This window comes from Engraulis encrasicolus, chromosome 14 (assembly GCF_034702125.1).
Source record: "Engraulis encrasicolus isolate BLACKSEA-1 chromosome 14, IST_EnEncr_1.0, whole genome shotgun sequence".
NCBI classification, from domain to species: domain Eukaryota; kingdom Metazoa; phylum Chordata; class Actinopteri; order Clupeiformes; family Engraulidae; genus Engraulis; species Engraulis encrasicolus.
The window spans coordinates 33,738,541-33,765,846 of record NC_085870.1 but is presented as its reverse complement, the minus strand read 5'-3'; the positions used below and the strand labels follow the sequence as shown (position 1 = coordinate 33,765,846).

Sequence of the window (27,306 nt, the reverse complement as noted above, 5' to 3'; positions counted from 1 at the left end):
CATTTTGCTTTAATTTCGATGGGATAGTATGAGAGGTGACAGGCAGTGAGTGGGAGAGAGAGAAGGGGGAGGATCGGCAAAGGACCCGGGCAGGAATCGAACCCGGGTCGCCGGCGTAGTAATCTAGTGCTCTACCATTTGGCCACGGTAGGGCCCTGCTCAATGTTTTTACTATCCAGATCACTGGATGTATGATTGACTTGGAGCTAGGATGCCGAAGATACAACAGTGATGCAGATGACCTCTATACTGTATACAGTAGCTGAACATTTACACATTGCATTACATTAAAGGGTAATATGTTTCAAAGATATCCTGAACCTCCAAGTAAATGTGATGCGTCATATACAGTTGCTGATGCACACATAGTAGTTTTAAATATAACCTCGCCATACAATCCATGTTGAGAGTCCTGTAAACCATGTGTATAATTTAGCCAAAGAATGTTCACATGAAATGTACAGTTTAAATTTATCCAGTTCACTTTTGTCCAATGAAGTGATTTCTGGTCTCTTTGTGTCAGTGTGCATCTCCTATGCATCTGGTTAAGTCAATAGAGGGCATGGCATGGTTAATACAAAGCATAATTCATACACAAAACTGTACAAATCTAATCCTGATTGAGTTATTTTAAGGAATTACTTCAGTCATGGTAAACTAATTTGCTGGGAAAAACTCTCTGCTCTAAACTCAACTTGAGCAAATTCTGTGTCAAAGTAAGACTACATGGCTTTTAGAGTATTGAAATACTGTTTCCAAAATTATTTCATTTCTTTAAGTCAAAACAGGGTGAGAGTAACATAGCCTGGGAAATTCCATGATGCTTTGCACAACTGTTTCAATCTGAAGCCTGAGGTAGGAAGGCAATCCGAGAGTGGGAAAGGGTGGAAAGATGATGTGTATTAGTCAAGAAATGGAAGTTTGCAGTTGGTTTGAATACAACTGACACAATTAGGTACGGGCTATGTATACACCAAATGATACATTCACAATGGCCATTGGCAATCGTAAACCACACCTCCCCTACGAGAAATTCTGTAGGCAGTCTCCAGACTGTATCTTACTGTGATATGGTCTGGTGTGAACTAGGCAAGGGTGAGTGGTACATCATCAGGGAGCGTGTCTATGTTCCCACAGCCCATTGGTCCCACATCACTAAGATTTTAAACATTATTTTTAGGCCTATTGGTTCTCTTAGTTTACTTGGAAATGTGGGAGCATGGAGTTGTAGAGCATAGGGCTTACATTTGAATAATTTCTTTAAACTGTGGGAAAACGGAGCAGCAGGAATAAGCTGGGACCATTTGGGCTGTGGGACCAATGGGCTGTGGGACCATAGGGCTGACCCCCATCAGAATAGGTTTAGCGCTGCTAGTCACTCTTCATGGTCTATGGTTTACAACACCACTACAGCTTGACAATTCTGCTCCAAACCTGTAGGTACACCAAAGCGTCAAACTTCTTGGTGCTCCTTTAATGTCAAGCTCAGAAAGCACTTTTTTTTGCTGTGACCATCAGTAGAATCATGGGTGTGCTCTGACCATAGAGGTACAACATTAGACTAGAGGTGACACCGCCTCCCTTTTCACAGCAATCCGTGGTAGCCATTATTTGGAGGTAGACCTAGAATGCATTCCAATATGCAGACTCCTATTCTCCACTTGTGCTTGTAGCCTCGCCTTGCCTCCTTGCCCTGCCTCCGTGGAGAAAGCAATAAAGTTTCCCAGCTCTCAGCCTAGCCACAACTTTTGGGGGACTGTTTTTCATTCACTACCCCGATTGCAGATGAGAAATTGACATTAGACTTGTGCTTTTGCAAGATATTGAATTAATTTTCTGCCGTCAGTGACCTCATCATGAGGTCACAAGCAGGCAAGTGAGCAAGGGAGGACGGAAGTCTGTCAATGACCGCGTGGTTGATGGTGTTCATGTTTGGTAAACTGGAGAGACATGTTCGAAACCAAACCAAACACCAAAGGTGTAGCATGAGGCTGATTGTAATGTAAGGCAGGTTTACTTTTCCCCAAATAATTTACTGCTTCACCAACGTGAAATATCATCAATTCAAAATGGCTTAAAATCACATTTATTTTAAATGAGTAGTACCATTTCTATTTCCATAAGAGAAAAAGCAATAATAAGAATATAGCTGCAAGCAGCAATGCGGGGCCAAGCAGTAAACTTGCCAGAGCCGCCACGGCAACAGAAGGAACTGCAGCGCCCCCTTTGGTCCAAATCTAATGTTGGTGTGCATTCCTTGGACGAGAGTGTGATCACGTAAACCAAGTTTAGTTTGAATCCGTTGAAGAGCTGCCGAGATATGAGCTCACTTCCTGTTACCTGTTGGTGGCGCTAGAGAGCTTGGGGTCTGGATTTTTTTGTGGGAGGTCATGGGATGGACTAGAATGTGTGCAAAAAATCCTAACAGAAATTGACTAACGGTTGCTGAGATATGACCTCACTTCCTGTTTTGCCACCTTTATGAAAATTTTGATTGGCTGTCACCGGCAAACGACAAGAGGTGTTCAAAATTCTTTCCTCTCCCTCCCTCCCTCCCTTCTTCCCTCTCTGTCCCTCTCCCTCTCCCCCCTCCCTCTCCCTCTCCCTCTCCCTCTCCCTCTGTCTGTCTGTGTGTGAGGAGGGGGTGGGGGGTGGGGTGCAGGGGCTGGGGCAGTGGGGCTTGACCCCCTGCCGAGAATGGTGTCAGTGAACGTATGCAAGGGGGGCAGAGGAGACAGAGAGATGAGAAAAATCCCTCCATTCTTTCCACAATTTTGAATGGCTGCTGAGAGCTGATAGTTTTTTCAATCGTTACGAAAATCCATACCTGGGTGCAGCATAGTGTGAAGATGACCTGTGTACCAATATTTTGAAAATTGGGAGTACGGTTCAAAAGCTACAGGCAAAAATGTAAATAAAATTTTGACCTGCTGGTGGCGCTACAGAGTTTGAGCTGGGGATCTGATTTTTTTTGTGGTAGGTCATGGGATGGACTACTATGTGTGTACAAAATCCCTGCCCAATTTGCCAAACGGTTGCTGAGATATGACCTCACTTCCTGTTTTGCCACGTTTACGACAATTTTGATTGGCTCTCACGGCTAAACGATAAAAGATATCCAATATTCCTGAAGACCCCATGTGTGGCTCAGTCCAGAGATACTATATACCGAATTTCAGGTGAATTGGTCAAAAATTGCGGGAAAATTAACATTTTTATTGAATTTTACAAAATTCAAAATGGCGGGAAAACTATCCTGGCGGAAAATGACGTCATAGGGTGCGTTGGATTCGTCTTGACTCAAGGATTCCAGGGATACCAAGTTTATGAAAATTGGCCCAGCGGTTCAAAAGTTACAAGCAGAAATGTACCTGCAACTTTGACCTGCTGGTGGCGCTAGAGCGTTGGGGCTGGGGTCCTATAAATTGCTGTGGGTAATGCTGAGACTGCCCCGAATGTGTGTGCCAATTTACAGCATTTTCCTGCCTACGGTTCTATGGGCTGCCATAGACTTGCAGAGGGATAGGAATGGTGACTAGAGAATAATAATAATAATAATAATAATGAAGAAAACCTACTAACTCTATAGGGGCCTTCGCCAGCTTCGCTGCTTGGCCCCTAATAAAACGTTTTTCATAACATCTACAAGTTTCAAGAATGGCAGCCATATTGCACATAAATTAGATATCACCTGAATCAACTGCTGTGGGAGTATGTTCCATATAATGGGAAAAAACAGTGACCACCATCTAGTGGATAAATTGGGTACTGCAATTGTTACATTTACATTAACAACATTCATTGCACACACAAACATTATTGAAAAGAAACAAGGCATGTCCACTGAAATGCTGAAAAGGGTTCCATACAGCAGGCCTATACATTGATTTCACAAGTGTTTCCATCTCTGTTGTACAGAAATGCAGTTCTATTTGACGACTCTTATTAAAGAATTACGGATGTGCATAAAACCACTCAGTGACTAAATTATAATGCACATAAAGTTCATTGTCCCAAGATTGAACTGCTTATTTTATAAAAAAAAAAAAAAAAAAAAAAAAACAAGACCAACTTCACAAAAAATAGACCTGATTAAAATTCTGTGTAGAAATTGACATTTGCTCATTGCTCACAGAACACACTTCATAGAAAAGTTTACATTTGTGTCTCTTAGTGTTAAATTTGTCTAGTGTTAATTCAACACATGGAGAGTCAGACTCATTACACTCATTTACAGGATTTATTCCTGCTCTTTACATGTTGAATTACCACAATGCAGAACTGACATCCTGACATCCAACATCTACCCACCCTCTGCACGCTTCTGCAGGAGCGCCGGCAGTTCGTCCAGGCTGCTGAGCCTGTGTCTGGCTGGAACGTCGTCCAGATGCAGCGTGCTGCCCTCCCTGTCCAACAGCAAGCCGAGCAGCCCCAGGGAGCGAGCCGTCAGGTAATCGTTGACGTAGTGGTCGCCCACGTGCGCCACGCTGGATGCGGGATCTCCACAGCGCTGCAGGGCCTGGTGGAAGATGGCGGCGTCGGGCTTGGCCACCTTAGCCCCCTCGGAGGTGACGAGGAAGCTGAAGTGGCTGAGCAGGCCGCAGGCGCGCAGGATGCCCTCCAGGCGGTTGTCAAAGTTGGACACCACGCCCAGCTTCAGGCCCATGTCCGTGCAGCTCCGCAGCGTTCGCTCTGAGTCTGGAAACACCTGACGCAGAGATGAACGGAACAAATCTAATCTTTTCTTTATGTATTTTAACAGTTTCATCGGATTGACGTGGTTTGGCATGGTCAGTACGAAAATCAGATCTTCACATTAGGTAGGGACTAAACTGAAAGAAATTGGGGTCGTGGGAATTTGCCTGCGAAAGTGCATACTTTTCCACGTCTTTGAATTTGTCATCTGATTTAAACAAGCATAAATTGCATTAAGCCATCAGGCTGAAATCAACTTTTGAAGATGGATTGCACTGACGCTCTTTCAGAGACTTGAAGCCAGGTGTGCTACATGATCCTGTCGTTGACCAGATGTCAGCGGTAAACAAGGACTGATTATGCAACCATGCTCTCATGGGAAAAATAGTTGTTGTTTTTTTTACATATTTTTTGGGGGGGCTTTTTAGCCTTTATTTTACAGGACAGTTGGAGATGGTGACTGGAAGCGGGTGGAAGAGAAATGGGGGAGGATCGGCAAATGACCCGGGCCAGAATCGAACCCGGGTCGCCAGCTTAGTAACCCAGTGCCCTACCGTAAGGCCACGGCACAGCCCAAAATACTGTATAGTCTTTGATACGACATGGAGATGGGAAGGGGGGCATGGTATCCGTTGCATATGCACACAATGGGTTAAAGTCAAACTAATTCCTTTCAAAGAGTAGTTCAGGAGACAGGGAATACAATCACAGGATGATTAGATGCCGTTTGCTGGAGTGCCAACATCATAAGCCACTTAATCCACCCTGGCAAATAAACTGGCACATTTTCCTGAAACACTCCTGGTTATGCAATCAGCCAATAATTGAATGATAACTTAGTTACAGATGACAAACTGCCAAAATCAGGAGAACAGGGATGGGTGTCAATTTTTTAGGGCTTTTATGCCTTTATTTTGTGACAGGACAGTGTAGGAGAGACAGGAAACGAGTGGGTAGAAAGAGACGGAGAAGGACCAGCAAATGACCCGGGTCAGAATCAAACCCGGATTGCCAGCGTAGTAACCCAGTGCCCTACAGTTAGGCCATGGGTGTCCATTTTTAAAAACGATATTAAAAATCAGATTTACCTCCCAGTTCTCTGCATTTTTGAAGTTGTGGTAGAGGTTGTAGGAGAGCTTTTCCAGAGTGGCGCCGTCTTTCACACCACACTGGCTGAAGGTATCCTTCACCACGGCCACCCACCAGCGGTGACCCCCCAGACCCTGTGCAGTGCCGTAGTTGGGGTACAGCTTGGACTGCCGCCGGTACGCCTGGATAGTAGACATTTTGGAGACACTTTACTTGAAGCTACAGAGTGCATCTGCACAAGTAATTACACTGTACATACCTAACCCTAAGCTGCCGTTACATATTTTGTTGAAGTGTAGTTGATCTAACAGGCACCTTAAAATAATGAGTAACAGTAATGGTGATTATGAACACATTGTTATGATAGTCTCTGTGTCTTTCTTACTTAGAGCACTAAAGAAAGTGATCTTGGTGGAACAGGGGAAAGAGCGCTAAGCGAATTAGCCTGTTCGGGTCATGGTGTGGGGGTCAGTGAGACAAACCAGAACTTTTGAGCATCGTGTCACTAGATAAGGATTTGGGGGTGTTTTCTCTATCTTCCTTCCCCCTGTTTCGAATATTGAAGATCACCTCTTGAATTCTAGTATTCTCGATCTTTGTGCTCTGTTGCAATAAGGAATGTCAGTGTCTAGCTCCATTGGACAGTGACTGTGGGTGGAGAAGACCTGTGTAAGTGAGGATGTGTAACTTCAGAGTTTGTCTGATTTGTCTGAACTTTACTGAGTCTTTACAGAGGTGGCAAGACTAAACTGCACTAACATAGAACTGACTTACCTGTGAGAGTTGGCATGTTTTTTATGTTTTACGTTCAAATTAACTGCATAATAAAACAAAATTAATCGTAAATGGTGAATTTAGCCACGATTTTCAAAAAAGCGAGTCTACAGGGGACAATATAGCAGCCTGCCTTCAGGTATCCTTGAAGCCAGAACATGTTGACAGGCTGTTGTTTATGGCCAAAAGTCTATAAGCATCATGCTATTGCCTTTTACACAGTTACAAATCTTTTTAGTTCAGCACAAAATTCTGTTGATTATTGTTGTTGAATAATCGTGATTAATAACCGTGATTCCAATTTTGATCCAAATAATTATAGGGATTATATTTTTCCCATAATCATGCAGCCCTAATCATGAAGCCTCCACTTGAGTTGCCTGACAGTTGTCTCAACTTCTCCTGAGTTGTCTGTGGAGAGTATTATACTTTTTACCTCACCTCTCTGAAGGCAGCCTTCACCTGTGAGAGTATTAATTTCTATCTCACCTTATTAAAATATTACTGCTAGGGATGCAAATTATCGATTAATTCATTAATCATTAGTTGATAGCCTTATCGATCGACTTACGATTAATTGATTAGCGGCGTTTTTCCCCCGAAATCTCAATGTTTCTCCAAAAAAATACAACTAAATCTAAAAATGTTAATTAAAAATTGAAATAAAATACCACATTTAAATGAATTCTATTTCAATTCTTTAATCCAAAGATTATTTAAATATCCCCAGTATTCACACCCCTCTTCACACACACTCTTCACATGGCCATTTCACCAGGGTTTCTTGTCAGTTGAATTGTCGATTAATTGCGATTAATGTTTTTTAATCGATTAACACATTGATCGATTAAAGTCGATTAATCGATTAATCGTTTGCATCCCTAATTACTGCACTTGTCTGAAGGCCTACACTTGAGTTGTCTATGAGAGAGAATTAGTTTTCCCCTCACCTCTTGAAGGCGGCTTCTACTTGAGAGCATTAGTTTATACCTCACCTGTTTGAAAGCGGCCTCCACCTGTGAGGGCGGCAACTCCAGTCCGAGACGTGAGGCCTCACTGCAGTACTGCTCTCCCACCGAGCGCCGCACTTTCAGCAGCGTGTCCTTCACGTCCCACAGCACCCAGCGCACCGGCCCACGCATCGCCCCCTGCTGGGAGGCATCAATAAATACACCATCAAGGAAGGCCGGTGTTTTTCTCTCCTATCTCCTTTTCATTCGTTCACTATCTGAAATTTGGTTTAATCGAGTATGCATACATCTTCGTTCTCCAGCGCGATCATCAAAGTGCTTAAGCCGAGATAGTTGGATTACGCGGCATATTGGGCAAGATCGCTGGCCGTGGTGCTGAAGTACTGCCACGGCCGAGAAATGTGTATGCGGTAGACATTCCCAAGCTCAGGAGTACAGGGCGCTACAGGGCGCACAGGGTGCTACATTTATCCAATACAACTGTTAAATAGGTCGTAGTAAACGGTGCACCAATACTAACATCCTATTTTAGGGCCCTGAGGTCCTTTGCTTTCTTTTGAGGTTGAAGCAACCATTGTCATTGACATAAGGGGTGCATCCCAATATGTGTCCTTGCCTCCTCCACTTGTGCTTGTCTCCTCGTCCCGCCTCCTGGCCCCTCCTCCGTGGAGAAAACGATAAAATTTCCCAGCTGTCAGCCTCGCCACAACAACTTTTGAGGGACTGTTTTTCATTCACCATCCCAATTGCAAATGAGAAAAAGACTTACAATTGAGCTTTTGCAAGATATTGAAATATAATGCTGTTGTCAGTGATGTCATCATGACGAGGAGCAAGTGGAGGAGGCAAGTGGAGGAAGGTCACATATTGGGATGCACCCATGCTTAGTGTTTTTAGAAACCACCCACTGGTGCACCCAGAGGGTGCGTTCCAATATGCGACCTTGCGTCCTCCACTTGTGGCCTTGTAACAGGAAGTAATACGTCGTGATGACATCACTGACAACAGCATTATATTTCAATATCTCACAAAAGCTCAATTGGAAAGTAATTTTCTCATTTGCAAACTGGATTGTGAATTAAGATTAGTCCCCCAAAAATGGTTTTGGCTAGGCTGACAGCGGGGAAACTGAATTGTTTTCTCCACGGAGCCGGGGCATCTGTAAAACGTGAGGCCACAAGCACAAGTGGAGGACGCAAGGTTGCATATTGGAAAGCACTCATAGACATCATCTAGAACATTCTACATGTATTCTATATGATGTCTGTGGGTGCACCTGCCAGGTCTCTTGTCCACTCCACTCCTCCGACAGTAGAGACACCAGATCAGAAAAAAGTTTCAGTGAAAAAGGCTCGAGTGACTTGAATAAGAACTTAATCTAAAACTGAAGTCAGCATCTCCACATCTGTGTAGGAATGGCCACAAACCAGTGGATGAGTTGCAACGGTGGTGTGGGACAATGGAATGGGAACTTTAAAAAAAAAAGGCAATGGCAAAACAGCTGGTGAGCTGGGCATTCCACTGAACAGTGGGTCTTGGCAAGAAGCCAGTGCCACTACAGGCTGTAGCAGAACACTATAATAAGTCAGGTGGTGTTTTTTTGTTTTGTTTTTTTACATAACTATGTGGACATAGAATCCGATATAAAAAGCATTTAACATTGATATATGAATACATTTCAAGTGGGCCATTATTCAAAATATGTAGTAAGTATTTTGCAGAGATTTGGTTAGTACATACCATGTGGAGATACTAGGGCTAGGCTATAGCTTCAGAAAGCATATTAAGATTAAACCTTGCAATTTTATCCAGTCCGGATCAACGACCGCTTTGTTCAGCTCACAGGTCGTGCATACAATACATTTTATTAATAATATAATTTAATATAAAAAGTATAACTACCTACGGCTGAAGTCGGCATTTCAGACACAGACTGACCGACTTTAGACCCTGCATGTAAATGTCTCATTCTCTCAATTAAATGTCTACATCCAATCACGATTTGCTTCATCGTCGATAAATTGGACGTTGCGTTTTTTGATAGTGGTAATAAGATAGTTTGCCAAGCAAATAAGGAATTTCAAAATGCAATGTAGCAATTTAACCTACCTGCTCAAGGGTACAAGGTACTACCACAGACACTGCACGAGCAATGCATCCAATCAAACAATCTGTATTGGTCCCATTGCTTTAAAATTCCGTGTAGCGCTTTACGACGAAGCAATGTTAGTTCCGTGCTTGACATTAACCAGTCGCCCTTTTCAGACCAGACCACCATGATCAGAATTACATAACCTATAACTTTCGAGTCGACACACCCGTTTGTCTCCCCTGTTATATTGTTATTTGGTTAGATGCCTTTTCCATTTGAAACCACCATTGAATATGTTCTATACAAGTCGACAAGGTGTTTTTCTTTTGCATCCGCTGTCCTGTTTTTATAATAATATATTAGGCTATGTTGATTTTACTACCTCCGCCAAGCATGTTGTGTTTTCGGTCGCGTTGGTCTCTCTGTCTGTCTGTCAGCAGGATGACTCAAAAAGGTATGAACGGATTTTGATGACATTTTGTGGAGTTGTTGGAAATGACAAAGGGAACAAGTAATTAAATTTTGGTGGTGATACGGATCACGATCCAGACCCAGTAATTTTTAATTTAAAAAAAAGGTTCTTCACCATTGCGGAATAAGATGAAAACACATAATACCAAAAAAACATTACAACAAATGTAACATTTTATGTTGTCCCAGCCTCCACAACAAGATTCACTCAATGGCTGATTCTATACATGTTTGTTTAAATATAATTCAATATACTCTATAAACAACGGTATACTAGAAAATCAGGATGCTGTGCTTCCTACTGCTTCCTTTGCCCTGGAGTACAGCTGCTTGGGGTCAGTCTCTGTCATACTGGCTGTAGAGTGTTCTGCTGTGCCTCTGTTTTGGTACTGCTGTTCTATCTGACAGTCCTTCTCAGCACCAGATTCAGAGATGTCAGCCCTGCCCTGGGCCTTTATCATGGAGCGGGATGCTTTAATGGCACGCTGGATATCCGACGCAGTCCAGTGCTGTCGAGTGAGGGCCTCCCGAATTCCAAAGGTGCCGTCGCGAGTGCGGCGTACGCCTGTGCAGACAGACGAGCTGCGCAGCTCCAAACCCACCTCATGCACCAGCTTTCGCAGGTAACCCTGGGTCTCATTCACACAACGAACCTCTACAAGGAGGGGGGGGGAGAGAGAGACAGACACAGAGAGAGAGAGAGAGAGAGAGAGAGAGAGAGAGAGAGAGAGAGAGAGAGAGAGAGAGAGAGAGAGAGAGAGAGAGAGAGAGAGAGAGAGAGAAAGATAAAAGTGTGTGTCATTAAATAAGCTATACAGTTGACTGAATTCAACCATAACCAATGATGCAACATTGCCCAGGAGAACACAGGGTGAAATATGCTTTGGTCATTTCCCCAACACTACCCCATTCCTCTGTTCCAAGTAATTTCTATTCCCATCTCTAGTCCGCAGTGTCTTTCTGTGAAGGCGCCATAAGACACCAAAACACATGTATACTGTACATTTAAAAAAAGTTCTTCTTGTGTGGTTACCAAGAGTGAAGTGTGGGGGCTGGAATCGAGTGCAGCGCAGAGCCAGGAGGATGGGGGGAGACTTGCCGTGTGGATACAACATCCCCCGAGAGGCCAGCTCATACGCCTCCTGAGACTGCAGGTCCACGCCCGAGTACCTGACAGACATTTAAACAAACAAGTCTTAACTTTTTCTGCTATTTCAGACATGCAAAATATTTATCCTTCACCTGACATGTTTTGACTGTGTAATTTCTATTGAGAATGATGCATCTTAGAGGGGGCGGTGCTTAGTTGCCATTGTGGTGCATTAGTCTATTTTATTTTTTAACACTAAGGAAGCCGTTGGCAGGCCCATGATGAGGTCAAGGGGGTGTTGGAAGGATTATGATGAGGTCCAGGGGACGTTTATTCAAAAAAGGTTGAGAACCAACCATCTGGCGAGAGTCGGGTCAATTGCTGTAGAAGCAAACGCTGAATGTCGCCTTGCTTGGCTCAATTGTCATGCATGTAAAGAAGGAAACACAACAGCCAGACTCACGAGATGAGAGCTTTCTGATGGCCTCCTTGGATCACAGCCAGGATCATCTCAATCTTCTCCAGATTGACATGTTCTATACATTTGAGAACAGACAGTATATATTTTAATAATCCTGAATGAAATTAAGATGCCCAGCAGCATACACATAAACGACAATGAACATCGCAGAACGTCCAATGTATCACTCATTCACACACACCTGCATCCATACATGCAGTATATTCACTCATCTGTTAAAAAAAGAATATACAGTATACATAGGAATGATCCTTACCAAATGTGGTCCGTTCTATGACGCGTCCAGTCTCAGTAAAGTCATCTGTGGCCATACCAAACTCCCCCTCTAGTGTGTAGTCCTGCAACATCATTTCATAACATGTGGGATAGATCACCAATATTAACAAGAATTTTATGAACATATTGGTATTCAATTATGACAGATTATTTTACCATGTAAGTAGGCAGGCGTGTATGTATGCAAGTATGTATGTATGCTATGCTATGCATGCATGCATGCATGATTGTTTTTTGTCACTTGCCCTCAAAACTGTCTAAGACAGTGTCATAACTTAATTTACAAGAGAATCGTAAGTGCCATACCCTAGTAATAGGGGAGTTGTAGAACTCTTCAAGAGCCTTGTTTCCATGTCCAACACCTAGGACTGAGACAGAAAACACAATCAGGTAAATCAGGTAATCACAAGAAGGTTTTCCATAACACATTTTGTGCTCTTTGCATGTCTGACACCTAACGTTTGTCTTTGTCTTGACCATGTCACCCATGCTCCCCTGGAGTACTTCACCCCTGAAAAGTCTTTTTTCATTTGATCAACTTGATTGGTCCATCCTGTAGCAGAATGCAGTACATTGGTGCTCATTGGGCGAATGGATACCAGTTTGATTTAGCTGGACTCAGGCTATGGTACACATGCAGTGTGAAAAGCGTAACACCGCTACAATTACAGTAAAAACAAACCATTTTGAAAGCTGACGTTTCAGTCAGTCAGACCTTTAACTTCAGCGTTAATTTGGTTTCAGCCAGACCTTAATTTTCAAAAGGAATAGTCTGGTTTGCCTGTAATTGTGGCAGTGTTATAGTGATTCCTCCTGAAATAGCTGAACCTGCAAAGAAAAAAAAACTTTTCACGGTGTGCAGGCTACCTAATCTACCCTTTGTACATACACAGTGTAGGACAGAATACTGTCCAATAATATCAAGCCCATTGTCCAATACTTTGTACTCCAATGTGGGGGCAGCAGTGGCCTGAAAATTAGGGAGTTGGTCTTTGGATGAAGGTATTTTAGGGCGGTCATGTGGTTAGGGCATCAGACTTATAGCCCAAAGGTTGCTCATTCGACTCCCGACCCACCAGGTTGGTGGGGGGAGTAAATTAACCAGTTAATTAAACCAGTAAATTAACCAGCTCTCCCCAATCCTCGCCCAAGACTGAGGTACCCTGCGCACGGTATCGTCCTGCCACACTGCTCCCTTTTGGGCGCCATTGGAGGCTGCCCCCTGGCACGGATGAGGCATGAATGCAATTTAGTTGTGTGCAGTGTGCACTACTGTGTGCTGTGGAGTGCTTTGTCACAATGACAAAGGGAGTTGGCGTTTCCCAGTTGGGCTTTCCCCTCACTTCACTAAAGGGTCGAATTCCACCCTGACTAGTTAGGATGAATGCGTATCCCTAACATGAACAAGGCACTTAACCTCACATTGTACCAGAGCCAACCAATACCCTGTAATTTGTTTTGAACAACAGTGTCAGTCCAATGAAATGTTTGCGATGATAATGTAATATGAATGTGACACCATGAGTGTGTACATACCAAGTACTCCTGATGAGCCTGCATCCAGACGATGTCCCACTCCTACCTTCAGTGTCCTGTACCGTGGTCCCCTCACTAGGGTACAATATGAAACGTAAAGAAGGCATGGCATATAATGCATGTAGGAACTTCTAAATAATGGGGTCAAAGTAGGTATAGTATATAATTAGGAAAACTTTTGACATATTTAAAAAGAACGGAGCCATAGAAACAAGGCGTAATGTTATGTTCCCTGCTGACAGGGCTGAAACAATGATAATGAAATTCATCCATGCATGCACAGTGCAGTACAAACCATGATGACTGGTCGAGAGGACTGGAAGCTGAGTGGCAGCTATGGTTAGTTCTTTGGTGACATCTGTCTCTCCACTTGGTAGGGCCTGGAAACGAACCTCCTGTTTGGGGGCACGCTGGAAAGCATTGAGCTCTAGAGGAAGATTTCAAAGATGCAAATTACTCACAAGGATTAAGGATTTTGTGAAGTGACAGCAAGTGAAACCAGGCGAGATACCCTTCATCCTTACCCTTGAGAAGATGTGTCTCTATGGTGTCTCGAACGAGTTTCCAGTGAACCCCAGGTGGCTTATAAATAGCAAATAGCCCTTCAAATTTACGAAACGCTCGTAAAGCTGCCATTATTTCCGCATGTCACTAGAGCTACTGAAATAATTATTCATGAGGAGGCATCACCAAAACAGCCTGGTAGCCTATTTGTTAATGACGAAGGTAGTCCACTGGGTGATAGATATGTTGTTCCGTAGAGCTCTAAACCTTTTTTCTAAAATGTCCACATCCACAATAAAGTTTTAAGCAAGTTGGCTTTTCTCCAAGATGCACAATTTTCGCATTTTCACTCTATGAATTCAAAACATTCCAGATTACCCACACGGACATTAAAAATGTTCTGGTCCCAACACCGAGGAAGTAACCACGCTGTTAACAAAGTCAGCAAAAACCCTTCACCGCCCCCTACGGTTGCGGAGAAAACATAGGTTTTGAAGTCTGTTTACATCAAACAAATGCGGGTGATTGTTGCCCTCTGCTGGTAGGCTACAAGATAGGTGAAGTAAAAGTAGGTCTAAAACTGCAATAAACGTAGGGCCTACTACTTATTTTATTTTATGACTGTTTCTGGGACTTGCAACCTGACTGGTTTCTCACCTTTAATATGTAGACTAGGTCTTGATGAGGTTTGTAATTTAAGAATCTCTCTCTCTCTCTCTCTCTCTCTCTCTCTCTCTCTCTCTCTCTCTCTCTCTCTCTCTCTCTCTCTCTCTCTCTCTCTCTCTCTCTCTCTCACCAGGTAGGCATGGCCAACAATATGAAAACAGCAGCTTATAGCCTACATGTAACCAGTAGTGTAGTCTATGGGTGATTCTACAGAAACGGTGCCCCTTTTGTTTTTTTAGGGTGTAAAAAAAAGTATACTAAAATGTGAGGTTTTTTTATTTCATGTGATTTGGTTATTTCTCTACTGCCTAGAAAAAAGATTTTCCCATCTTAACATGCAATTTTAAGTAATATTTATGGGTTTTATTTGACAGAAGTCAGTATTTATTTCAACCCCGTCACGGTAATTTTTTATTGCCAATAATAATTTTCATAACAGGGTAGCAAGAAGCCAGTAACATGACTTAATAATTTAGCTGTCCCTTTCTTTAATTAAATATTTTGGTACAAAAAAAACACAAGGGAAAATGTTTTTTTCTGTCATAATTCTGAAAGTAGGACAACCATTTATTATTTTACTCAGTAAATTGCTCAAAATGTGTGATATCGTTATTATTTTTTACCATTTTCACCTTGGTGTGTGTATCACAATCTATTGTACACAACAGAAAACCTTCTGATGTTACATTTGGTTTGTATTGTTCTATTATTATTAAAAATTGTATCTCATAACAGGGTTGAATTGGCCATAACGGGGTTGAACCATTGTAACGGGGTTGAATAGACAAGGATTATTCACTACATCATATATGAATTTTACCCATTATAAAAACATGTGGCGTCAGCTGAAACCCTGTGGTAGAGTCAATAGCTACTCAGAAAATGTGCTAGTAAATGAACCTACCAGTTACTCCTCATAAGATGACTCTTAAACACAATAGTCTGATTAAATTAAACCTTTGGGAGAGAAGCACATTGCGTGATGCAGTGTGTGAGTGAGGACACCTCTGAAGAAACGGGCCCCTCAAAAGCTTAGACAAGCGTGCCCAAGCTCTGGCAGAACTTGCTGCATGTGATGTACACAAAAGTCCCATAAATACATTAAATGACGAGTCAAAACACAACTTTTTGGACTTCAACATATTTTATATTAAGTTCATGGATCAGCAATACATCATCTTTCTTATTGTCTGTTTGTTAAAAAACGAATAGGCCTACCACAAAAATAACATAGGCCTAAGTGTATTCAGGAGTACAAAAAAAAACTATGAATGGCAAGAACATCCATCTATTTGTGAATGCATGAAACTTGGGAAATAATAACTGACAAAGCTTTGTCCACTTTGGTCTGAGGTAAAACTCATTTCTCAGAATTCTCATTTGGCTCTTCTCCTCCAGTTCTCCTGAACTCAAACTTGTCTCCTCTCCTGCCACAGTCATGTTCCTCTCCTCTCCTGTGGATAGCGCATTCCTGATTCATGTTTAGTGTTGATCGTGGGAGAAGGGCGTTAATGCTCATGCCAGCCATTCAGACTCTGTGTGTGTGTGTGTGTTTTGAATCGAGAGAGAGAGAGAGAGAGAGAGAGAGAGAGAGAGAGAGAGAGAGAGAGAGAGAGAGAGAGAGAGAGAGAGAGAGAGAGAGAGACTCCTCTGGTCTGAAGTAAAACATATTTCTCTGCATTTTCTGGAACTATGCATAATATGCATAAAATATGCATAAAACCTAATAAAGAACATTCATTAACATTGTAATACTTAATTTTTAAAAAAAGGTTGGAGAATGTTTGTATTCTTTGGTCCACCTCAACCTTGAGTTCACAGCAATTGCTGAAGCCTTGCCCAAACTTCCTTCTTGATTTCCATGTGCCGAGCAGTGACTGGATTAGGGGCTTCAATTTGTTCAAGGACATCCTCATAAGGATACCATAAGATGTCATCATGGAGAGGCCAGAAATATCTGTTTGGTCCTGCACAGCTCATGCACCTCACCTGCACATGGGTTTCATCTGTGGCGAGAATTATGCCTGGGTATGTATTATTGTCATACATGATGACACACCATTTGCCAATCATGTCTTCCTTTTCCCATTCAATCTCTGCCTGAGGAGCTTGAGGTGCAGTTGCTTCAACATTGTGAAATAAGAACTGTTGCGCATTGAAGCATGGACAGTCAAGTATTTTCTTTTCAACTAGACACATGCAGCTAACATCTCTGTAGGCAATCTTTCCTGGACCCATGTAAACAACTTGGTGGATTCTCATTGTGGACCGGATAACAGGCAGACCAGCTGGCATGCGCTCAACTGCTTCCTCGATGCTTTCTTCCTCGACAAAAAACAGTTTCACTGTAGTGTTTTCTTTCAGAACCCTATACAGGGTCAAAGCATTCGGGATGTCTTCACCTTGGCTTATAAGTGAATCTGCGGCCCTTTTGAGGGTTGCACCCACCCAAATGTTTATAAAAGTCTTGCAATATTTCAAGAAATGAGAGAGAAACTTACCACTTGTTGCACCATGCTGTTCTGCAGACTTTGATGAATCTACTTCCTGAAGTGATGTCACCGGATCAAACCACTCATGCATACAAATAGGGGTGGACGCGGTTGTGTGACAGAGTGGAATAAAAATACAGGGACAGAGGAAAAAGCTAATATTTCTCATAAAATATAATTACTTTCCCCTGAAAAACACATTATGTGTGAAATTGGGGTAGCAGTGATGCATTTAAGACAGAAATGTATACATTATTTGAAGAACATAAACATAAAATTGACCACATTGTTATGTAATAGTCAATGGGGACACGCAGAATTACCTGTACTCCTCAGAAAAGGAAACATATAAAAATGTAAATATATATATATGTGTACTTATTTTCAAATAAATATATTAAAAACAAGTAATATTTTGAAATACTGTAGTTTAAATATAATTTTATCAATGTTCTGAAAAAATACATCAGCATTTTAACTGGGGACACTGAGAATTCTGAAAGGGCACCGTTTCTGTAGAATCACCCCTATGTAGAACGCGGGTATACGGAGTATACCCACTTCTAAATTTCAGGGATTTCAGTATACCCACTTAAAATTGATTGCTCCATTGTTTTGAATAGCATAAATATTTACAGTATACCCACTTCAAAAAATGCTCAAATATACAGTATAGCCACCATAAAAAAGAAGACTACACCACTGCATGTAACCAGTAACCAGAAAGAAGATGGGTCACTTTTTAAGGACTTTTACTTTGATCCCATAGACAGGCTATGACGTAAATGTCATGATATTATAGGCCTACTGAAACCTAAAAAGTACAAAAGACATAGCATGATGTTAAATGACATGCATCACTTAGTAGTAGTAGACTATAGGTAGGTCCATGTGTGCGACAAGGTAACAGTCGTCACAGGGGCACTAGTTTGCGTGCTGAGAGACAATGCATGCTGTTAGCACTGGTTTGCCTCTCTACATTCATGGGAGACCTGATCTGTGTTTTTTCATAGCCCTAATTGAGTGGCAAATTCATAATTGACCGTGACGGAGGCGATTGCTCCTGCCATTGTGTGGGGGCCATTGGATTACCAACGAAGTCTTTTGTCTGGGATTAAATCTTAACAAATGTATTAGTCGAATACCACAGGTGTTCAAAACATCACCAGGATCACTGTTTAGGAAAGAAAAGATTAAATGTTAAGATGACATTGTTGGAGCTTAAACTCAAATTGCTGTACAGGCACGTCACACACACACAGACACACAGACACACAGACACAGGCACACACACTTGCACACACGTGCGCGCGCACACGCGCACAGACACACAGACACACAGACACACAGACACACAGACACAGACACATATACACACACACACACATTTTCAAACTTTTATTTTTATTTTTTACAATTTACATTTTATTAGCTTCTTAGTTCAGTGAAACTGCAAAGTAGTTGGGTAAATAATTTACTTCTTAATTGCAACTTTTAGCCCAAACAAGCATACCTACAATACGTTGGATTATAAAAGTAGTCGTGCTACATTTTACAATCAGTTAGTTCAATTACGTAGTCAGTTAAGTAGACGGTGTAGAACAAGCATGTGCCTAACCTTGATGCTTGCTGATAACAGAGGTATTTCAGTAAGATACAAACTCCATGATTTGCGATGCATGTGGATGGGAGTTATTCAATCACTAGTTACAGCCTCTGTGCAGATGGGCCAGAAGGCGGGCCTTCTCTTTTCCTGAAAAGACTCAATTACATACAAACAGACTGATCAAACCTGCACTTGCGTCCTATGCCAAAAATTATCCTGTCTTGTAAATTGCCCTATTATTTTAGCCAAACCGGGGTCACTTCTGATGGTGGGTATATGCCTTTCCTCACAAATCATGCTTTTTTGCATGATGATGCATGAATGCAACAAGGATGGGGTCTTTAAGGTTATTTTAAGATCACCAGTCCAGTACCCAATCCTATACGCAATTAATCAATATGTTCCCTATTGAGTCCTAATTTTGTGAATTTAAATGCCCTGTACATTGAAGTTCAAACGAATGCTCAGTCTATTCAGTCCTCAGAGTCTCCTCTGCTGGTTGTGCCCAGGGTCAAATCCATGCAGGGTTAAATGGCATTTACCCATTTGCTGGGTACATCACAAATGCTGGAATAAAATGTCTGCTTAAATTAGAACAGCCCCAACAGTGACTTGCTTTATTTTCAGTAATAGCTTTATTTTCATTTCATTCATATTTCCAGAGAGACAGAGCAGTTTAGTGGTAGTAGAGTATCTGATGGTGTGGGTGCATTACTCAGGAGACATCTGACGTACAGAGGAGAGGCAGGGCATTAGTGAGTGGGAGTGACAACTACAGTAAATGTGTACAGTCAGTGTGTGTGTGTGTGTGTGTGTGTGTGTGTGTGTGTGTGTGTGTGTGTGTGTGTGTGTGTGTGTGTGTGTGTGTGTGTGTGTGTGTGTGTGTGTGTGTGTGTGTGTGTGTGTGTGTGTGTGTGTGTGTGCCTGGTAAACTAATAAATAGTACGTATATGTGGAAAGGTGAGCCAGTAAGAAGAGGGTGCACGTTGAACTTTGAGTTGCACTGAAGAAGGTAAGCTTGGCAAACATTGTGAGAATGTTAAAAGAAGCAGCAGATTGACAAGATCTGTTGGGTAGTAAATTATTGACTTGAAAAAGGCTGGCAGTGTGCCTTGTCTTTGCCATGTTGGTGTTAACATATAGGTTTCTATGCTGTGCAACGCCACTTAAGTTAAGCTATAGAAAGTGTACAGTATAGTGAAGTGATGTGAATGTATGCAAAAGAGTACAACAATGCTATTGTTCTTTTATTTGTATGTATAGGTTGGAGTGATGCACCTGCCTGCTAGATCAACCACTGTGGGAATTGTACTGATCGCCACTGTGTGCTCCAGTATTATTGCTTTAGTTTTGGTGCTGGCGCAACACTACACTGTGGAACTGCCCCATGAAATCCAGGTGATGCTGGAAACTTATACCTCTTACTTTAAAACATCTAAAATTAGTAGTATTTAGCAGTGGTATAGTGATAGTAAGCGGTGTCTGAGGAAAATGTTAATACTACTATTGTTATGGTTGGGATTTCCTCATGGTAATTTCCTCATCATCAACACAATCTTTGACAGTGTCAGGTGTTAAAATACAAGTGCTGGCCAGGTGGTAGTTAAGAATGTATCCTTTGATTATAGGCCTATGTATGAATTTCCACCACAAAACTAACATCTTGTTGGACTTCGAGCCTTTTAGAAAATCTTGGTAATTGCCCGGACTGTCTGGAACAGTAAATTAACAAAATGACCATACAAATAGCCTATTATTAAACTTTGACAAAGTTTTTAAACTTTGACTATTTACTTGTATCACATGTATGTGTTCCAATTTAGTATGGGATGGTTTTCGATGCTGGATCCTCTCACACCGCTCTCTTCATATATAAATGGCCCGGAGGCAAACAGAACAACACTGGCATTGTGTCACAACTGAGGGTGTGCGACGTGGAAGGTTTGCACAATTCCAAAATGATTTAGGTTAATGATCAATGTGAAGAAGTACACCCTTTTCTTAGTTTCTTTCTTATTTAGTATTATTTAAGGGTCAGTTTCAACAGTAGTGCATGTCAGGGCGACGCAATGACAGTCAGTGCCACCATTGTATGGAATTTTTTTTTTTTTTTTTTCAGTGGACTATCTAAGAAGCATATTCATTGCGGCATATTAACCACCAATTACTAATTAATGGGCATTAGATGCCATTGTGCCTCCTGACATCTGAGCCCAAATCTTTGACCCTTAAACTAAACTGTGAATGTACATGTTTTAGCTTGTCATGTCATGTCATGTCATGTGTATCAAAGTAAATAATTACAGTCAAATATAGGGTGCGTTCAGGTAAATTGGGCCATCAGCTAAATTGGGCCGGATAAGCATTGGGTGTCTCATTTCTTTTAATTCTACAGACCAACCACCGCAAATGCACTGAATTTGTTGCAACATTACTACTCTATCTGTTTAAAATCATTTGAATAGCGTAATACTTTTTTGATGGGCAGGGAAACACTCATATGGAGAATTAAAAACGTCTAGATAAAATAAGGATGATACTGTTTTCAGATGTGATAAAAACGGAAAAAACAGATATGCTTTTAGATTTGAATATGTGCCCTTAATCAGGAAAAACATAGCTGTGGCAACATTGTGATGTTTAAATACCTAAAAATGTCAAAAAAAAAAACATTGGCCCATTTTGGCTGAACATGTTAAGGTAAAGTGGGCCGCCCCTTTCAGGTAATTTCAGCCGTTTTTTTCTATGGGAATTGCCATTCATATTTTCTACAAAAACAATGCGACTATTATTGAAGATGGAGGTGTCAGGGGAGCTCTTTTAATGAAGTTGTGATATCTTTTTGGAAACAGATGTGTTGAAAAAAAAAAATGGAGGAATATTAAAATCATCACTAATTTTGTTTTTCTTTTGTGCAATTCTTTTTACCATTGGAATGAATAGGTGGCCCATTTTACCTGAATGCATTTTTTTCCATCCAGGATGACACACCTGTCACTAAAACTAAATCTCTTTAGATAATAGCTCAGCATCCATGTTTTTTTCTTTTCCTTTCACTTTCTCAAAGCACATTGAATGATGACTTCCTATGGTAATGTGCATTGCTATATATATATATGATTGATTGATTGATTGATTGATTGATTGATTGATTGATTGATTGATTGATTCATTGACCTCAGCAAATGAGAAGCAGAATTTCCCATAATGGCCTTGTGTTCACAGGAGGTGGTATATCCAGCTACAAGAACGACCCCCCTGCTGCAGGTCGTAGTCTTCAAGAGTGTTTAGACATTGCTAAAGCTGTGATACCCACCAGGAAACAGCGCGGTGTCCCAGTGTACCTGGGAGCTACCGCAGGCATGAGGCTACTCAGGTACTTCACAGGCCTGGACTGTTAATCTGGCATAGGCCTACAGGGCATTTCCTGGTGGACCAAGTCCTCCGAGGTTGATGCTTTTGCATTTTCTTAGAGACCGGCCCACTAGAGGTGCAAAGTTGCCTGGGCCCTTTTTTTGGCCCCAGTCCAGCCATGCTCAGGTACAAAGTACAGTGATTCTTAGCCGATATAAACAATGATTTTAATTAAAGGGTTATGCCACTATTTTGGGGCTTAATACAGTTAAAATCGTTGGCTGGGGTTTATAAAGGTGGTAAAGTGTCTTATTTTTCATGTTAAGCGTTGTCTTGCTTTAAGACAAGTTAAAAGAGGGAGTATGTCGCTAAGCTAGTGAAAGTCAATGGATCCGTGTAGCATCACTACATGCTACACGGATCCATTGACTTTCACTAGCTTAGCGACATGCTCCCTCTTTTAACTTGTCTTAAAACAAGACAACGGCTTACATGAAAAATAAGACACTTTACCACCTTTATAAAACCCAGCCAACGATTTTAACTGTATTAACCCCCAAAATAGTGGCATACGCCTTTAAGACAAACATTAATTTAATGAACACAAAAGACAACAAAGCAGTGAACTGGCAATGTTTGTCACCATCTCAGTTTCTGTGTTTCTACCTTCAACAACACCTCAGTAAACATTCTCCATTGGGGATGCGGTCCTTTAAATGCCTTTGTCAATTGTGTATTTTTTCATACACAGGCTACAAGACAAAAGTTCTACAGATCAGATTATGAAGGAGGTATCCAAAACAATAAAGAGCTATCCATTTGACTTCCGAGGCGCACAGATCCTCTCTGGCATGGAGGAAGGAGCTTATGGCTGGGTCACCATCAACTATTTACTGGAGGGTTTCATAAAGGTATGTTATAGTCCTTTAGGATTTGTGACTCATTTCCAATGACAAGGAAGGCAGACACCCCATTAGTGCAAATAAATACTTTCTGTAGGCCTATATACAAACTGTTGGTACAAATATAAAAAGTTATATTCCAAAATGGTATATATACATTTTAATTTAATTCCACTGTTGTACAGTGGATTGAAAGGTCGTTCTGGAACAACTTGGACTAATGCTATCTGCTTTTTCTTTCGGTAAAAACACATTACTGTTTTAACATTCTTGGAACTGGATAGCTTTGTGGAAGAGAATTCTTCAGAAAAAAAAATCTCAACCTTTTATGTCTTGTGTTGATGACAGTACACGTTTGATGGAGAGTGGGTCACTCCGAAAGGGGGCCGCATTCTTGGAGCTCTGGACTTGGGAGGGGCCTCCACTCAAATTGCCTTCACGCCCAAGGAGCCGGTTACGCAGCCTAACTCTGAGGAGAGCCTCCAGCTGTACGGCCATAAGTATGGGGTGTACACACACAGCTACCTCTGCTATGGAAAAGACCAGGCAATGAGACAGCTCCAGGCATATCTAGTTGCGGTGAGACTATAACGTGGTGATTTTGCTCATGTAATATGCAGGTGAGTTAGCCTAAGCAGGGGTACTGTGGGCCCAACCATTGAGTCATCTACTCAGATTTTCTGACTCTGCAAAAGGGAGTTTTCCTGATGCAGTGCCTTCATTACTTCTTCTAGTGGCTCTAGACATGTGTGCTCTTTCCCCAAACTATTTAATTAGCCCTATGCAAACGTTTAAATGTAACTGAGGACACCTTTTCAAGCCTTTAGCTCCACTGCATACTTCACCATCACTAAAGCTCCTGTAAGCTTACTATTTTCTTATTAATTTGTTAATTTGTTTTGACACTGCTAATGTCTCAACCATAACCTGTCAACACTGTCAGTGTTGTATAACAGTATTATATTAGATTAATGTTCATTCATTTTTTTTTTTTTTCAAAATTAAAACCTGTTTTAGTCACATTCTCAAGAATCAGTGAAGTACCATGCGCCCAGAAGTTAAATATTTGTCTTACTGTGCCCAGAAGTTAAATATTTATCTATCACTGTAGCATCTTCAGTGTTTAGCGTTAGGCCTATATCCCCCTCTTCCCTTGTGTCTTTTTTAACTATCTGTAGAGTTAACTTAGCCATCTAGATAAAGCTCTGGCAGATGCCAGTAAGCTTCAGGACATGTGGGCAGTAATCTGCATTCATGGCCATAGCAGCAAGCTTTGATATCACTGAAGTCCTGAACTTGGGCATTTCGGGAAAATAACTGTTATTAGTTTTTGAATACATGTGTTCTCCACGTTTGCCCTTTTCCACCTCACTGAGAAATGTCAACAAACAGTTTGTCTTATCAACTTATGGACTGTAACTGCATGCATGTATGCATGATGTCGCCCCCATGGTTTGTCGGCAATGAAGCGAAGAAGCGGAGGTGCACTTTTTAGACAGCACAGATTGTCAGTGGCGTGCACAGCCACACAGAAAGATTAGGAATAGCTATACACTTTATGAATGATCTTGAACTGTAGGTCTATTGTTTTATATTGGTATGAAGTTGTCCCTATCGGAGCTCAAACCAAACTTATGCCCTTGGATGTTACTGTTTTCCCAGGTGAGTGGATCCTCTTCCCAAGTTACCCATCCATGCTACCACACAGGATTCAATCTGACCATGACCTTGGCTGACCTCTATGACTCCCCCTGTGTGACCAAGCCAGGGAGTATTGATCCTGGCAAACCAGTTACTTTCACTGGCTCAGGTGACCCTGAGCGTTGTCAAAGCCTCATTCATAACATTGTCAATGTCACAGAATGTCCCTTCAGCCCCGACTGTGGCTTCAATGGAGTCTATCAGCCACCCGTTAATGGAGAGTACTTTGTAAGTTTTATTTATTTATTAATCAATCAATTAATTAATAAACTTAATTAAGTGTCTGCCCATAATTTCCAGATAGAAAATGAATGGATGGTAATGGTTTGCTAATTGTATTTTGCAGGCATTCTCAGCTTACTATTACACCTTTGACTTCCTTGGTTTGGCACCTCAGGCACCCCTACCCAAAGTCACCTCTACCATCGAGACTTTCTGTCAAAGGACCTGGGGTTCAGTAAGAAAAACTTTCTGTTTGCACTAAATACTCTCAAAATCACTGTCATGCGTGCAGGCTTAGGCATTGACAGAGCATAACACCTGTGGTGCTATATCGCTGGGGAAAAAACGAAGGTGATAGCACTGCTTACTGGTTACCCAAAACCCAAGTAGCATAGTAAAAATGCCAGCGTTAATATGACTTTTAAAGGTAGAGTATATATGTAATGCTTTAAGTAGTTTACTTCCAGAATTCACAAATGCTTATTCACAATTGTTATCTAGCCTTGTATTTTCCACCACCACCAATTTCTAGGTAGGCATTCATTGTGATTGTGAAAATTACATTTTTCATACATAAATAGGTGGATCTTAGGACACATAGGTGTGCCATTTTGAATTTCCAGTAATATACATCTTTTGTTGCAAAACTTATTGTACTTTGGCCAGTAAATATTAGTTTATTACTTGGTAAATATGAATTTAAAAAAGACACATTTGAGAATAGGCAGCATATAGCAATGAGCAGCATGCCTACTCTTGCCACCATCCTACGTAATCTACCTTAAAGAGTTTATATTAACTCTGTACAGATAACATGGCCCCACTCAAAAATAATGTTGTTTTACTCTGTGGTCTGTGTCACATTTTCAGAGTTCATGTTGTGAGATAGTTAATATTGTGTAAATATAAAGAGCAGTAGAGCTCTTGAAATTACATTGGCCTCCTGCAGAATTTGACTACAGAGGAATTTCACTCTCCACACTGGTGTAAATGCTCCATCTGTTTACTCTGAAATATTGACACCTCATTTTTTTTTTACTGTGTACACACATAATTGGTTAACCTGAAAAGCACATGCAGAACGTGGGACTATTGAGACTCTGGCAATGGTTGAATACATTTATTTTCAACATGTTTTTTTCACGAGATCTTGTCCTTAACGTTTCCTCCTTCTCCTTCTCAGCTTCTGGTGGATTACCCAAATGTAAAAGAGAAGTATCTGAGAGACTACTGTGCCTCAGCTCAGTATATCATGACTATTCTCGTACAGGGTTACAAGTTCAATGAAACTTGGGATAAAATCTACTTCCACAAAAAGGTGAGTTATAATGGACCAGTCTCAAGGATGGAAACGCTTAATGAGTATACTGCAGGCTTAAGTAACAGCCAAACAAATAAACAAAAGCTACAGTATATTATGTATTGTAACTGAATAGAGAGATGTGTTGGATGTGAATAGGAAAACATGCACTCAGCTTGCTTTGTATAAAAGTCTCTGAATCTATTTCTGCATTCCGACTACTCCTTACGAAACCAGTAGTCAAAGTATTTGTTCTGATAGCTTTCCCAGTAGTCTATAGCCTAAATGGAACCACTTAGCACAGCACTATGGCTCTCTGTAATGTCATAGCAATGTTGTTATGATGTAGTTAAGCATTTTCAGCAAGAGAATAGGGTCGCCGGCGACCCCAGCTGCAGTAAGAGGATATCAAACAAGAATAAGATAACATAGTACATGTTAAAAGCTTTATTAAGTTGCTTACATTATATTACAGAAAAGGCTAACCAAATAATGGGCATTAATCAATATATTAAAGGGCATTCATAAATAAGACACATGACTTTATAATGTAAAAATAATACATGTGAAAGTAAATGGAGTGCTATTTCTGTGAGAATTTTGTGCTTGGCATTTCCCAGGTGGCAGACACAGACATTGGCTGGACTCTGGGTTACATGCTCAACCTGACAAATATGGTGGCCCCCACACACCCCCTTGTGGTCACAGGCGTACAGCGCAGCCAGTGGGCAGCAGACGTGTTCTTCATCGTATTGGCATTTTCTCTCAGCCTTGTGCTAATCATCGCTCTAATTTTCTGGCCAAACAAACAAACCTGAACCTGGGCTCAGCAGAATCAAATAGTTTGAACTTATGAATTTACATCATGTATATATTTTACACTTTCAAAGATACATTTAAAATGGCCATATTTACTTATAAAAGAATGATAACAAATATTTTGTACAAGTGACATATTAAAGTGTCTATGTTTTTTTTTTTTACTGTGCAACATTCATTTAAGTCTGGTAATAAAAGATTTTTACATTTTGAAATGTAATACTGTACACATTAGCATTAACACAAGAGCATTAACTTAACAGAG

At 41.2% G+C, this 27,306-nt stretch overlaps 3 protein-coding genes across 3 annotated transcripts; 1 reads left to right on the top strand and 2 right to left on the bottom strand.

Moving 5' to 3' along the window:
- Positions 1-4,053: 4,053 nt before the first annotated feature.
- Positions 4,054-9,729, bottom strand: hdhd3 (haloacid dehalogenase-like hydrolase domain containing 3). Its single transcript, XM_063216482.1, has 4 exons — positions 9,639-9,729; positions 7,554-7,709; positions 5,784-5,966; positions 4,054-4,708 (listed from the first exon to the last, which is right to left on the bottom strand). Exons 2-4 carry the CDS (start codon positions 7,698-7,700, stop codon positions 4,304-4,306), a joined length of 735 nt encoding a protein of 244 aa, XP_063072552.1. The 5' UTR covers positions 7,701-7,709; positions 9,639-9,729; the 3' UTR covers positions 4,054-4,303.
- Positions 9,730-10,143: 414 nt separating this feature from the next.
- trub2 (TruB pseudouridine (psi) synthase family member 2) lies at positions 10,144-14,426 on the bottom strand. The gene is made up of 8 exons (XM_063216481.1): positions 14,000-14,426; positions 13,771-13,902; positions 13,476-13,550; positions 12,246-12,307; positions 11,920-12,001; positions 11,646-11,718; positions 11,126-11,262; positions 10,144-10,747 (listed from the first exon to the last, which is right to left on the bottom strand). Exons 1-8 carry the CDS (start codon positions 14,109-14,111, stop codon positions 10,374-10,376), a joined length of 1,047 nt encoding a protein of 348 aa, XP_063072551.1. The 5' UTR covers positions 14,112-14,426; the 3' UTR covers positions 10,144-10,373.
- Positions 14,427-19,704: 5,278 nt separating this feature from the next.
- Positions 19,705-27,261, top strand: entpd8 (ectonucleoside triphosphate diphosphohydrolase 8). Its single transcript, XM_063215488.1, has 10 exons — positions 19,705-19,755; positions 20,007-20,141; positions 20,567-20,684; positions 21,969-22,119; positions 22,849-23,008; positions 23,348-23,578; positions 24,662-24,928; positions 25,047-25,157; positions 26,106-26,240; positions 26,843-27,261. Exons 2-10 carry the CDS (start codon positions 20,016-20,018, stop codon positions 27,038-27,040), a joined length of 1,497 nt encoding a protein of 498 aa, XP_063071558.1. The 5' UTR covers positions 19,705-19,755; positions 20,007-20,015; the 3' UTR covers positions 27,041-27,261.
- Positions 27,262-27,306: the final 45 nt, after the last annotated feature.

What these genes read in the sequence shown, in the direction of transcription:
- hdhd3 (XM_063216482.1), bottom strand. Translation starts at nt 7,700, where the DNA reads ATGCGTGGGCCGGTGCGCTGGGTGCTGTGGGACGTGAAGGACACGCTG. An exon ending in TGGAGGCCGCTTTCAAACAG is followed by an intron (nt 5,967 to 7,553) that starts GTGAGGTATAAA and finishes TCTACTATCCAG; the next exon opens with GCGTACCGGCGGCAGTCCAA. An exon ending in AAAATGCAGAGAACTGGGAG is followed by an intron (nt 4,709 to 5,783) that starts GTAAATCTGATT and finishes TCTCTGCGTCAG; the next exon opens with GTGTTTCCAGACTCAGAGCG.
- trub2 (XM_063216481.1), bottom strand. Translation starts at nt 14,111, where the DNA reads ATGGCAGCTTTACGAGCGTTTCGTAAATTTGAAGGGCTATTTGCTATT. An exon ending in AGGCTCATCAGGAGTACTTG is followed by an intron (nt 12,308 to 13,475) that starts GTATGTACACAC and finishes TTTCTGTCTCAG; the next exon opens with TCCTAGGTGTTGGACATGGA. An exon ending in GCCCCCACACTTCACTCTTG is followed by an intron (nt 10,748 to 11,125) that starts GTAACCACACAA and finishes CCCTCCTTGTAG; the next exon opens with AGGTTCGTTGTGTGAATGAG.
- entpd8 (XM_063215488.1), top strand. Translation starts at nt 20,016, where the DNA reads ATGCACCTGCCTGCTAGATCAACCACTGTGGGAATTGTACTGATCGCC. An exon ending in TCCAGGCATATCTAGTTGCG is followed by an intron (nt 23,579 to 24,661) that starts GTGAGACTATAA and finishes CTGTTTTCCCAG; the next exon opens with GTGAGTGGATCCTCTTCCCA. An exon ending in AAATCTACTTCCACAAAAAG is followed by an intron (nt 26,241 to 26,842) that starts GTGAGTTATAAT and finishes GGCATTTCCCAG; the next exon opens with GTGGCAGACACAGACATTGG.